The following is a 14,451-nucleotide window of genomic DNA, read 5'->3' on the forward strand; positions in this document are numbered from 1 at the left end:
CCCTATCTTGGCCCATGAGTCTTTTGCTATATTTTCTCTCCTCTGTCCAGCTGAGCAGGGTGTTATTTGTAGGCACCTGGCATCCAGGCATGGTCAACCCACCACACCCTCAGACAACTCAACAGTCTGGTCAGACTATTGGGGTGCTTTGAATAAAATTAGCTATCTATAACTTCGTTTAAATTACTTAAATTTAAATTCAATTAAGCTAACTGAAGCTGGCTACTTGGAGGATTGGTTAGACTATAGACAGAAATTCAAACATGACCACTACCAACTTTGGCAGCTTAGTCACACATTGGGAACTCATAAACTATTTTGAATGTTCTGTTGTGTTTGCTGTTAAATTCCAGTGCTTTTTCTTCTGTGTATTAACATTGGGAATTTAAGTTACTTCTGGTTCAGCTATCTACTTGCAGGATGCTTATGTTACACAGCAGGCCTTGCTGAAGAAATCATGTGCCTTTTAAGGCAGTTGTGTTTTTAAAATGCAAGACTGTATGCCCCCCAGCCCCTTCCTCGCATTTTGGTTCTTTAAAACAAAAAATATTAAATGTCGTCAAGAAAAGGGACTGAGGGAATGTCCACTTACTTGTTGGAGTATCATCTTTGCTATGGTGAGGAAATGTCTCGTAGGAAAAATACAGCAAAAGGATTGTTGTCCTGGTGACCACCAGCCAGCAATTGCAGTTGTCTCTTCTGCCTTGGCATTATTTTGTACTAACATTGAAAATTTCTGTCCTTTGTAGTTTGTAGTTGGTCCCCTTGCACCCAGAACAGAACTGTGTGCATCTAGTTAGAATGTAATTTATTTCAATGCCAAAGAAATGCTTTACCTAAAAGTGGAATTGTGTTCACAGAATGCCATCCTTTCCCATAATGTATTGCTGTCTGTCTAAATGCCACTGCTGGGAAAAATAAAAGGAAATGCTCATCACCTCTTTGAGTTCTGCACAAGTTTTAGAAAATGTTCTGATGTGCACGTGAATTGTCAGCAAGCAGGGTCTTAGTGCTGCCTAACTCCAGATGGATATAATTTATCTGAGATTATAAAAAGAATAATTTCTGGCACGCTGCTCTTAACACACCTGGTGGTTCCCTTGGGATTCCTTCCGTGGTGATGCTCAAAGCAGTTTCCAAATGCTGCTGCAGAATGTCCTGTCACCACTGGGTGGAGGCAGCTAACCGGTGTTGCCTGGCAGCTCATTAACATTTATAGAGATTCTTCCTGTGGAAGGTTTTTCAGACTGTTTATTTGTATTCCTAGGGGATATAAGAACTTATGTTGTCAATTTTAAGATGCAGGAGGGACTTCTTCCTTTTTTTTCAGCTCTAGAAAGATACAAAAGGGCAGTTAATGGATGTCATTCTCTGCTGCTTTAAATTTGTGTCTGAGTGTGTTTGGGGAAAAATGCCTCTATTTTCTCTGTGCAAATAGTAATCACAGCTTAGAATAAAAACTTGTATGAGTAGCAGATGTGCTTTACATGCCCTTGCTTTTCTAGCTGCATCATCCATATTGAGTGTTGCAACCTCTGCACAGAGGCTGCAACACTCAATCTGCACAGAGAGACATGAGCTTTGGGGCCCTTAGCCTGCAGGACTTGCAAACCTGTCTGTAGGTTTAAGACTTGAAGCTTGTTTGTGAAAACTTACTGTTAAACATAATCCCACCACTCTGAGGTTCAGTGCTCATATGGCATGCTCTTATTTCCATTCTTCTGAAGCTGGTGCTTTGACATACTTAATGATATGATAGGAGGCCATGTCTGTGAGGCACTTGGTGCTATATTCTCCAAGGAGAGACAGAGGTCCAGGCTCCCAGCCATCACAGTGGAGAGAAATGGGAATTGATAAGGATGTAAGACATTGGTGTAACCTGAGGTCCACTTTCATCTCTAATATACCTTCCCAGCAATATGTTTCCAAACATGTTAAGTGTTTTTACAGTATTGGACTCCCTAAAAGTATGATTTTTATATGGCCCAAGTGATTTCTTACAAGTGAGTATATATACTTGTAGATAGCAGCATGATATGTTCTTTTTTGTTTACCTGAACCATCACCCTTGTGCATTCACAGTACCACATGAGGATTGTCCCAAGAGCTGTGAAGCCATGCTCTGTCAGATGCTGAGACTGGTTGTAAAGTTTTCTCTGAGTGTCAGTGGATTGTGTGTAGCTAAGAAAATGCCTTTTTCTGTGCTAAGTTTTTGTTCTGTTGATCTAATCTTTTGAGGTTGAGAAGGCTGTCATTTTCAGTCTGTTTATGTAGTAGAACCTTTAAAAATACCTCTGAACAGGAATTTGTAACTTCCTGGTTGGGGTTACTCAGCCCAGGCAGGATAGAAGCTCAGACCACTCACAGGTTCCAGTAAACAGCACTGACCTACTGAAGGGATCATGTGTCTCCCACATGAACATGTGGCCCTTCGCTAAGCTGTCTCTTCCTGGCCACTCATATACAGCCCTCTAAATGTCCAGACAATCATCATGTTGCTCCATAGTTAGACTCCTTTTTTTGGCTACTGTGTGGGCTTTCTAATTAGCATTTCCAATGAGGGAGCAAGATTCTCCATGAGTGAACCATGAAAGGAAGTTGGAAGAATGGCTGTATGTCCCTATGTGAACCTCTGTGATTTCTTGGTAGTTCAAGAGACTTTAAGGAACAGACGTTTCATTTCCTTTTGTTAATGAGCATTTAGCCAGTGGAGGTACAAGTGGGTTTGACTCCATTATTTCCTTAACAGCCCTCAGTGTCCCCCAAAACCTAAGCCTAGCTTTGATGCTGGGTGTTTCATGCTCTGTGTCTTACTGCTTATTAGTCAATGTGAAGTGAGGAAGGATAAAACCAAACCATGGCCATGTCCAATGCTGGCACATCATTATAAAATAAAAATAGAAACCCATGCTAAACATAAAAATTCAACTTCTCTGGCATACAGTCACAGACAAAGGTGGCCCGTGATATATGGTGTTAGATATGTAAGAAATGGGCAAGTATGGAAAAAGAACCTTTTCACCTGCTTTTAACTCAGTAGTTTACTTTCTGAGGGTTGGAGGAAGCATAGTTGTAGGGAACGCTGTGCTCCAGGACAGCTTTGATGAATGGAGACGAGAGATCTCTGAAGGCTGCTCTTAGAATATCAGGTTTATTAGGATGGTGAAAGGTCTTGCTTGGAGCTGCCAGACACAGCACGTGGCAAGGCCTGAGGGGATTGGGGAGGGGAGAGACAAGGGGTAGAGAGGATGCTCTAGGAGAGGGTGGGAGTTCCAAGAGGGGGGAAGTTGCAAGAGGGTGGGGGTTCCAAGAGGGTGTCTGGCCCCTTGAGGCCCCTTATCAGGGGGCTTCAAGGTGGGCTGGGCCAAGACTTGGGCCAATGGGGTCACAGACACCTGATGCTTCAGGGGAGGGTTACAGGTGTGGGATGAATCATACATTTTGGGGGTTGAGATGGAACAGTCCATTTGACTTTTGGACCTATCTGTAGGTAAGGGCATTGTTTAACCAGTAGGGGGGATTGTTTTCATCCTGGCTGTCCTATTGTGAATCTTTTGCCAGGCAATTATATTTATTCATCCTTCCCAACACATAGTGGCCTAAGTTCAACTTGTAACCAGTTGATGGACATAATGGGCAGAGTTAACTGGAACTTACAGGGCCAATTTAAACAATTTTTTTTGTTTTGCTACTTACTTTAAAGAATGATTTTTGTCTGTCCAGAGCTGTATTTTTTATTTAAATTTGTTGTGTGTTGTCCTGTAGAAACCTAAAAACGAAACCCAAGGAACTGCAGAATTTATGCCTTGTGAGAGCCCAGAAAATGAGGGGATGAGCTGTTGAAGCGAGTGCAAGCACTGAGCAGACTCAGGATGCAAAGGCTGTGAAGCAGTTCAGGAGCCAACTGTCTTAAGCAAGGTTCTAGACATTAAGATTTGTTAATCTCAAAAGTTAAAATTGCCTTAAGTATTTTTGTGTCAGAGAGATGCATCTTAAAGGTAAAATAAATTCTCATTCTCCTAGTTCTTACCTGTCAAATTGTTTGACATGGAACAGAGATTAAGTGAGGAGGGCTAGGGAGAGGAGTTTGGTAGGGTCTTTTGTATATGGTGAAAAATTGGCTGAACCTTGTGGGAGAAAAAAGGAAGTGATTTTGCTTTTTGAAAATGTGTAATTGGTGAGTCATCTGCTTTAAACCTTATTGAACAGCATTCAGTATTAGCTGTTCTTTGAGTTATATGGTGTCTGTTAGAACAAACAATGCATTGCTCTACCACATAACTCTTCATTAGGCAGTGGGAGTTAAAGTGAACACTGTGTTGCATTCTGGGCTTGGTTCTCTGTGGCATTTGGGTGATACTGGAACATCCAAGTGTGATTGACATTGTTACTAAAATGTAGTCTTGGTTAGTACAGCTGGTCATATTTTAAAGAAAGGTGTTAAAAATACTGATTTTTTTTTTTCAATAAGTTTATTGAAGTAAGCCTTAGGTTTTGTAGATTTGATTTTTTTGAGTGCTTAATTTTGTGTTGACTGAAGCCAGATAGTTAAAAAAAAAAAAGTATGCAGAACTATAAAATTCTGTAGTGTTTCTCCAGAAGAAAAAAGTTGATAGAAGAACCAGGTGAGTTGTCTGAACCTTTAGGCAAGATCTTGATTTGGAGATTGTGGGTTTGAAAAGTAGAAATTGTTTTTTGGCATGTTCATTGTTCCTGTAATTTGTTTTCCATGGTGTCTGCACTGATTTGTCCCTCACTAGAGAAGGGTGAAATGATGAAATACTGAAGCAACAGTCTGGGAATCTGTATACTCTTCTGTCATTGTGTATCCTGTTCAACTCCCTGCGTAATAGTGGTGTGCTCTGTAAATTACCTAGCAGTGTTCCTATTTATGACTCAAATTACACACAGGTTGTTTTTTAGTTTTCTTTTGGATTCAGTCTGATGTTGAAACAAAATGAGATGTTTGGTAAAGGGCATCTGAACAAAAAAAACCCCACCACAATCCCCTGGATAATAACAGGTTACTAAACAAGTACTGCAGCAGTCTGTTTATTGTGCTCACTTTCTTTTAGTCTTTTACCTTTTTGTAAGTCTCATTTCTTTTCTGATACCCAAAACCAAATATGAAAATTTATATACAGCATGTCACATTCCTTTACTAAATAAGCAAGTACTAGTTTGTTTGTGCAATATAATCAAAATTGTAATCAAACATATTTTATGCAAATTCTTTTGAAGGAGTGCTTTCCCAGAAATGATTTTTAAAAGATTAGAGAGTGATAGAATAGAGTAGAGTCATAGATTTTGCGGTGTGGAAGGGGCCCACAACAATCATCCAAGTCCATCTCCTGGCCCTGTGCAGGACAATCCCAAGAATCACATCATGTGCCTGAGGCCATTGTCAAGATGCTGTGTTAAGATTTTTTTTTTTTTAAGTTGAGGTTTTCTTTTCTACTTGTGAAGGCTTGAGCACAATTAAAAAAAAAATGAGCAGGATGCAGAAAATTCAGAGGAAGATGAGTGGAATGAATTCTCTTTTCACTTCTTCTGGAAATAGAAATGTTTTGAATACACTGTGAAAAAATCCTACCAATAAAAAGAAGGAAAAAATAGTATAAATCCCAAAGTCAGAATGTACATTTTACACTTTGGTTCTAGTTATCATCTGATGTTGTTACATGGAAAAATCAGTGTAAATGGAGCTGCATAGAAATACTGATTTCAAATGTGATTTCTGCTTGTTTTAGCCTCTGCCTGTTGTATGCTTTATAGAGCACAGATATTGTTCGAACTCATCTTAGTTCTTTGCTTTGTGAAAAATAATTTTCAGTTGCATCTGTGTACATGTAATAATTTTAAGGCCATTTAAAAAAATCTGGGAGCACCAAAAGTAAGCTGCATAGTAAAACAAGTCTTTAATACTCTGCTCCTGGATTTAAAAGCTTTGCAGTGTCTTAGCAGTGCAACACAATGTGTGAAGCATAGGCAGTCAGACACTTTGGAAGCATTGAGTAAGTTCTTGGTTTGTGGGGTCCTCATTTCAAGTTAGAGGACTTAAAATATTGAATAAGATGTGAATGTAAGGGAGCTAATTTTTTCAGTAGATCTAGTGTTTTCTAATTGAGCTATCTGCATTCTTTCACAGTCAGGTAGGTGTAGGTTACCTGTGTAATTGAACAGCAGGAATGAACAAGATACTGCATTCAATGGTCAGTTAAAAAAAAAAAAAAAACAAAATCATGTGTACTTGTATGTACACACAAAAATTTCCCACAGTCATTCAGAACAGCAGGAAGATACTGTTATTCTGTAAATGGGGGGTGTTGCTTTAGACTCCTTTTCTTTCTAACACAACTTCTGTGCCTTGCATTTCTTGCTATCATTTTGTGGGGCTTTGGCTCTTGTGCTGGATCTTTAGGAACTGTGTGTATTCATTAACATGAAAATTTTCTTTTTATTCTCCTTTTTATCTTCTTTGGCAAACATTCCTCCACTAGAAGTGGTAAAGTGTGTGGGAAAGCTGAGGATTTTTATATTGAGAATAGCTCTAGAAAATGCTAGTTAATGCTTCTCTATCTACTGATCAGAAATCTGAAGAGGAAAGCAGAGTCTGTGCTAGATCACAGTAAAAGACATTCATATTACATACTAGTAAATGAACCACTACAGGAAGATGGGGACACACATCTCCTGAAGATCTCATCCTGCCCCACGTATGGCCAGACTGGCACATACTGTGTGAGCAGGAGAGATTGATAGTCATCATATAACTTGATGTATAATGTTACAGCCTGGTTGGTTTATCATGTTTGGGGCCTATAGGTTGAGCTGAAGATTCCTCAGGAAAGTGGTGCAAGTAGAAGACCACAAATCAATTCATTTGGCTGTCAGTGTGCTAAGGGCCTTTAACAATATCCACCTTGGCCACAATCACGGAATATATTTTCTCTGTGCTGTGCCACAGCAACAGTACACTTCATTTGGTGAGTCTTCATTCAGTGCCTCATACCTGGAGAAAAAAAAAAAAACCTAAATTATTTGTAGACCACGCAGTGGTCACTGTATTCAACTTAATTTCAAATTAGTGTCCAAATAACTTGTATTGGCCACACTCTTCCTAAGACCATTGAATTTAAGGTTGTAAAGTGTTTGCTTGTCTACTTGGTTATGTCAAGAAACTTGACAAAGCTTTTTTGATTGAACTTGCACAGCTGACTCTTATTGCTTTGGGTAGTTGATATTTGTTCAGTCTGGTGTTCTGGTGAGCTCACTGTAACCACTAAATCTTCAAATGTTACGGATATGGACAATTCAGACTTCAAATTAGAGCTTTCTCCATTTGGGCACCCCAGGTATACATTGCAGTAACTTCTGCTTCTTATTAATACTTAGCTTGGGACATGGCAGTGCTTGCAAATAGGAGTTGCTTGGGGGATGGGGTTTTTTATTTTAATTTTTTTTGGGGGGGGGGGTGAGGGATGTTTCTTGGGGGATTTTGGGCTTGGGGTTTTTGGGGGGTGGGGTGTTTATTTCTTGGTTTTTTTTTGTTTTTTTTTTTTTAATTCCTCACTCTTGGTAGTCCATGATGTGTTCATATACCAAGAATGAGATGTTGTTTCACCCCTAAGGCAAAAGAAGTACTGTCGGAATCTCTTCAGAAGCATGACGTGTGGAAACTCAAGATAATGTAGCCTGCAGCCAGAGAACTTCTGTATAATTTGATGTATTTTGTCATATTTCATTGTGGAAGAATGTGTTTAAAATTAATAAGCTGTAGGTTTTTAAACACTGTAAAATCTAGGCAATGTTAAATAACAGAAAAATACTGTTTACTAGTACATTTAAGCAATTATAAAGAAAATGGTTATGGAGAAGATGTTATAGGTAAACAAACATGGTGGTCTGTTTTAACTGGAAGCCCTCATATAATGGTTGCTTCTGCTAATGATAATATAGATAATCCCCCTATACTTAGCCTTTCTTGAAAGGATACAAATTGTTGTTTGCTATAGGCAGAATGAAGACAAGCTGTTCAGTGTTTGCCTTGTAAATATTAATCATTAAGAACAACATGTATCTGGTTCTGAAATATGTGGGAGCCTTGCAGTAATGTCAAAATGTATGTATTCATCTGAAATTTTGCTTGATTGTGACTGGGACTTCTTTTTTCTTCAGGGAAACTGTATCAATCTGACCGATGCCTTGGCTATGTATGAAGAACAGCTTAGCAGGCTTTATTGTCCTGTGGAGTTTTCAAAAGAAACTGTGTGTGTTCCCTCCTACATGGAATTGTATCCTTAAAGATTGAAGAAGACTGGAGAGTGTGTATTAATAAATCAAGCAAGCCTAGATTGTTTGGAGGTAATGAACTCAAGCAAAAAGGCAGCTCTGATTTAAATACTTAATGTTTTTTTCATGGTAAATGAACTACTGAATTTTTATTTTGAGGATAATTCTAGGAATTGTTTTCTAAAAGTGCTATAAATTCACAGCTGGTGAAATGATCAGCACCTTTCATGAACAGGTTGTGTTTTTGTTAATATTTTTGAGTGGTGTATGTCATGTAGAATAAACTGTATGATAAGGGTAATGCTGCCTAGGAGTTCTGACAAGGCTGTGTCTTCTTATTTTCTTTTACAAAAATAAGAAACTAATTTCACACAGATCAGCATCATCCAGATCTTTAGATATTGTCTGATAGAACTATTCTTGAACATACAGCTCAGGCTTGATTTTTAAGGCTGGGGAATGGAGAAGAGTGATTCCTAGCAATCATTACTAGTTAGTGTTACTGGGAAAATATTCCAGGTAGAGGGGTATGCATATTTTCAGCAACATCCCATTCCTAAAAATAATCCTTCCGAATTTCTTCAATTTGTGGGTAGCAAGGAAGTTATATAAGGAGCCTAGAAGTTTAAACTTCAAGCCCTTAGCTCGAGAGGGGCATTTTGATCTGCTGTAAGGTGGTTCTGCCATCTGCCTTTGACTTGAGTGTTTGCTGCTTTTGTGGGATCTCCCTGGAAATGTTTCTGCAGAGTGAAGCCTGCTGTGGCTGTCTCTCTTGACAGGAAACATCTTGCCACAATATTTCTTATTCATAATACATTAAGCACATAATACTGCCACAACCTTTCTTCTGTGGTGTGGGCTAATTTGCCTCCCTCCTGTGTCTCTAAGCCTGGAAGTGCTCACTGCTGCAGCCTCCATACTGACCCCATACTGACTATAGCCAGCTCCTCCTGCTTCTCATTATTGTCAACTCTGTGAAATGCAGGTTTGACCTTGCATTTTCAAGACAAAAGCATGTGAAGGCTAGCAAGATACTTGCCCTTAAAGCTTACAGTTCCAGAGGAACTGGTTATTTTTGCCTTTACATCTGCCACATGTATGTGTTTTGAAGAGTAGGCATCTTTTGAACTGCTGAGTCAAGATGAGAATCCAGGTAGCTTTCACTTTTGAGTGTTTTCCCTACTCTTTATGAGCTACCAGAAATTTTCAGAATTTAAATATAAGTAAAAAGAACTACATTTTAACTGTGTACAAGTGTTGCCTTTTTTTTCCTTAACTGCTTCTTTTCTCCAGATGGGTATTCTACACGATTTGGAAGAAACAGACTGACATCTGAACATCAAGATTATTTGAGATGATCCTAAATATACATGCTGCATGGAGCATATAGACCTGCAACATGCTGCATATTGGCATCTTGAACCTTTAAATTATATGCTGTAGATGATCCTGAAACTTAGTCATGCTATTGATTGTGAATTCTTTAAATGTTTTTTTATTATTATTTTAATTTAAAAGCAAATGGAAAATGTATATTTTGACGAGTAGGGTGTTATTTTTGAAAGTCAACTTAAAGATGAATAAGCAGCAAAACTATATAGCTGCTGACTGCACTGAACCTTTAGAATGTGATCCTTTTTATTTTTTTGTAGATCTTCACAAACTGGTTGATTAAAAAAGACATCTTTAGCATTTCATCCCTGAAGGGTGGTCCATGGAGTTTTTGTTGTTTTTGTTTTTCCAACAGATTTTTCATTTACGGTGCTTTTTAAAAATGGGAGAGGGTTTTTGTGTGGTTTTGTTTTTTTTTAAATGAACACTGCAGTGCTTCCATATAGAGAAAGGCATAACTAAAAAGAAAAAAATCATGTGGTAGAATACCCCAAGTCCTTTGTTGCAAAGGGAAGAAAGCCAGTCTTAAATTTTTATTTACCCTAGCAATTCATCATTGCTGTAATCTCTGCTGCAGAAGAATCTTTTGCCTTTTACCTCCTGGATTTCTTTAGTTGCTGCCATATTGATTATTTGGATTCTGATATGGATTTGACAGTAGCTTTGTACTGAAGCATGAATATCAAGGATGGGTTTTCATTCCACCACAGTGCAAGAAATTGAGTCTAATGAGGTTTGTGTGGGCATATCCTCTCCCTAGCCTTATGGGAAGCACTAGATTTTTGAATCAAAAGTTGGCTTAGAGGATGCAGAAATGTGGTGTGATGTGATCTATCTTTATGTGCACCTGTACTGAATGTTCTGAAGCAAGTGCATGTGTGCTTCAGTTGGGTCAGTGCTGGTTGTATTTCCATGGATGGCCCATATCGTGTGAAGCTCTTGCTCAGTTAGATTCATTTGCAGTGTAAAAACCAGTAGAAGCTGGGGTGTCTTGTAGTTCTGTTCTGAAAGAAAATGCATTTTTCTTCAGCAGTTTCTCATGCTGCCAGCCGTTATATTTTTGTGAGAGTTTGCTATGTAGGGACTAAAATATTTGTGCTTCAAAATCCCACTTGAAAGGAGGTAGGAAGGATATGACCAATATGTGCATTTTTTACTTTTCCAAGGTAGAATAAGAAGTGCACTATTTCCCTAAACACTCTAGTCCTGAGCAATGATGATGTTTCATTCAACACCCATATCAGCATTTTCTTAGTTTTATTGGAGAGAGTTGATTTGCCCCACCTATATACTGTTAATGAAAACAAACCATACTAAAGCTGTCCTTTATGTTTTTACACCATACATAAAGAAATATTTTATTGCATCCCACGTATATAAACTCTTCATAGAATCTGAGAAGCCTATGCAGAATTCTGGACTGATGCTAGAAAATGTGCCAAAATTTGCTTTTTCTTTGGTCTATAATTGGTCTAAATCTGTTAAAATGTTTTCAATTTGGATAGCCAGTAGAAGCATTTTTCAGTCTTAGTAGTTTAAATTATCGCAGTTAATTCTGCAATATGCACAGGGTGCGGTTCTTCCATGGCCTACAGCTTGAGAATCACTGAATACTCCCAAAGAACGGAGCTTCCCTCTAAATAGAATAAAGTTTCCTGTATGTCTCTGAATGTTCTAGCTCTGTTGTATGCATCCCAGAAAACTTTGATATCATTACCTTTAATCTAATAGAGACTCTTGATTTATGATCCAGGACTGCAATCAGTTTGTGTAGCTGCAGATGAATGCAGATATCCTGTAAGCAGGTGTATCCATACCTCTGCAGGCATGAATATTTGCATTGGTTCTTAGTGTGATTACTCATGTAGGTGAAGTGAAGCCCACAGGGACAGAGCTCCGAGCATCTGTGTTCCTGGGTGAGCTTGGCAGATGTGGAAATCAGTCATGACAGGTGGGGGTTGTTTGGTTTTTAGCAAAGAAACTTGTGAACTAGAAGATGACTTAATCTGCTCATTGTACCAGGGCTTGTACTTCCCTTTGATATCGCTGCACAGGGAGCTGCTGGGTGTGCAGGGATGTTCTGTAAAGATTCCCAGAATGACCAAGGGACCTGAATTGCATATTAATAGCTGAGAGGCAGCAGTGCTTGCAACCTTTTCAACTAAAAGGGTATGGAGAGAGTTGGGAGAATTATTTTTTTCCTTAACTTTTTTTTAACGTAGTGTTTCGCAGTGATAGGTGCAGTATAAAGCAATTCAGTAAACACTGAACATTATATTTTAAGTTACTGAATTGATTCTGAGCAAATATATATACACATTGTTAGTCTTTATTTATTTGTTGCTGTAGTATAGATTTTTTAGAAAGAAAAACAAGTCTCTGTGTTAGACTTTTCAAATGCAAACTGCTATAGCTGATCAGTTTTCCATGTTTAAGGCCAGTTGGGAAATGTCTGTGATTGCTGCACTATGTATGCAAACAGTTCCCAAGACATGGTTAACATTAGAAGTTTCTTAATTATTCTTTGCACTAAATTCTGCTTCCACCTAGAAGTTATTGACTGATAGTAGTTTGTGCAAGGAGAAGACTGCTGGCATTGTATCTACTGCATCAGTGCAGTGCACGTGTTAAAATAAAGGTACGCTGTCATTACTTGTGTGTTTGCATTGTTAAATCCGTTGTGGATTCAGTGTTCCAATGACAGAATTGATGGGTATGATGCTTACCATTGTACCTCCTTTTTCCTTGTTGCATAAAGGTACTTCCTGGTCCTTTTATTGAGTATCTTTTCTGTCTCAGTTTAAGAAATTGGTTTGTTTTCTATATAATAAATGTTCAGATAAGATACTCTGTAGTATGGAACAGTGCACTGATATTTGTGTTGGGGAGAATCACTTGAGGCTTCAGTGATACTTGGCCTAGAAAGAGTTAGTTTTCTGTACAGCATTTTAAACATGAATTCTTTGAAGGCCTCTAAGTGGACGTTTGAGTTTTTCTGCTAAAGCAGTAAGTTGGCTTTGGGTGACAGTGTGACTCATTGTGTGGCACAGAGAAAAGGCTTAGGAGAAGTCAGTGTGACATTGAGAATGATGGAAACTGGCACAGAAGTGTAGGAAACAGGGAGAAGGGCACAAACAGGATGGGCAGAAGTTATCAGTCTTACCAAATCACACCCCAGAATAATGTCATACAATGAAAGAAAGACATTACTTCCAGAAAATATAGAGAGATTTACATGAATTCCAGCTATCTGGAAAAGAGAATTATTCACATCTGCATTAAGTACAGTGGTAGCAGACAGCTTGCTCGTAGGGAAAAAGAGAGGGGGAAGGCATAACTTTGAGGGGAAAAAAGTCTCACACATAGACTGATGGTAAGGAGTAATTTTGGAGCTCCTACGTGCATGGGAGGGAAGATAGGTATCTTGGGTTTTTATTTTTGCTGTTTGAGAGTTTGAGGTGTTGACAGCTTGCTGGAGGGAACAAGGTGAGGGGACGGGTGAGAGGAAGAGAACTCAATTTCTTATTTTAATTGCGGAATAGGAGAGTGTAGATGATGTTGCCTGTGGGTAATAGGAGAAAGCTGACAAACTTTCCCCACAGAGAGAAGTGTAGTTCGAGTCATTAGAGATGCTGAGGGAACAAGTGAGAGAAGTAGCAAAGTAAGCAACTGCTGCAGCGATTAATAATAGCACTGAGCAGCTCAGAAGTGCCTTTTTGAAATGTGGAATGCTTTAGGAAGCAAGGAATGAGGAATGTGGAATGGGAACTGGGAGGATATGAAGTTCATACTGTGGTCATACATTGCAGTGAACTTAAGCTGCAGAGGTAGAAACGGAGAAGGTAGAAAGAAGGAAAAGTAAAATGTGAAATTAACTTCATAATTGGAAGTGTGATGAGTAGTATTCCTGTGCAGTATCAAGAGTGGAAAGGATGCAGGGGCAAGAGGCATTAAGTTGGAAAGGAACTGAGGAAATGAGCCAGGAGGAGGAACCAAGAAACAGGACAGCACAACAGATGTGGTGTGGGAATTTGGGGAACACATCTGGACATACAAAAAAGTGCCAGTCACTCTGCCCAGCCTGTCCTCTGATGGTATTGGACAGAGAAGGAAGAGAAATTGGAAACATTTGGGTTTGTTTTGTTGTTGGGTTTTTTCCTAACTAGTAATGAGTGCAAGATGTCTTCTAAGTATTTTAGAAGGAAAAGAGCTTAACTGCTGGAAATTAAATGAAGACTAAAAGGAAACTTCAGATTAAGGAGTGTTTAGGGTAGACTGATTACTGAAGCAAATACAGACTTCATGAAGTCCAAAGACAAGGCAGCTGTGGGATTTAACTGTCATGGATTATCATCACTGAGCATGGAAAGGAGGAGGGCAGTGGTGTCTCTGCTGTCTTCAGCTCATGGAACTGGAAATACTGATCAGAATTGACAAATTATGATAATAACTAAAACGCACTGCTACAGCCATCTGACTTCAACATGCCATGATAACATTGTGTGTTTCATGACTCAACGATGAATGCACAGCACAGTATACCATATTGCCTGTGCAGCACCCAAATACAAAAGCATTTTTTATTGGTGTATAATGGAAATATTTTATTGTAACTCTTCTTTGTATAGGCACAGAAATGCACCAATGGAATAAAACAATGGCTTTAGTAGATGGGAATAACAAAGATAAGTGTGTACTGGAAGCTCTGTGAAGCCTTTTGTTCTGGTGGCTGCTAGTGTTATCTAACACTTCCCTGTTTAACTTTAA

General features: G+C 38.8%; 1 protein-coding gene across 1 annotated transcript in view; it reads left to right on the top strand.

Annotated features, from left to right (window-relative positions):
* Positions 1-12,336, top strand: part of SMS (spermine synthase) — a 43,257-nt gene extending 30,921 nt beyond the window's left edge. The window contains exons 10-11 of the mRNA XM_021553026.4: positions 8,179-8,294; positions 9,586-12,336. Of these exons, the coding sequence (XP_021408701.1) occupies positions 8,179-8,294; positions 9,586-9,628 (159 nt within the window). The 3' untranslated portion in view covers positions 9,629-12,336. The remainder of the gene's footprint in view (positions 1-8,178; positions 8,295-9,585) is intronic.
* Positions 12,337-14,451: the final 2,115 nt, after the last annotated feature.

The sequence above is a fragment of the Lonchura striata genome, chromosome 1, assembly GCF_050655825.1.
Source record: "Lonchura striata isolate lonStrDom1 chromosome 1, ASM5065582v1, whole genome shotgun sequence".
In the NCBI taxonomy this organism is placed as follows: Eukaryota; Metazoa; Chordata; class Aves; order Passeriformes; family Estrildidae; genus Lonchura; species Lonchura striata.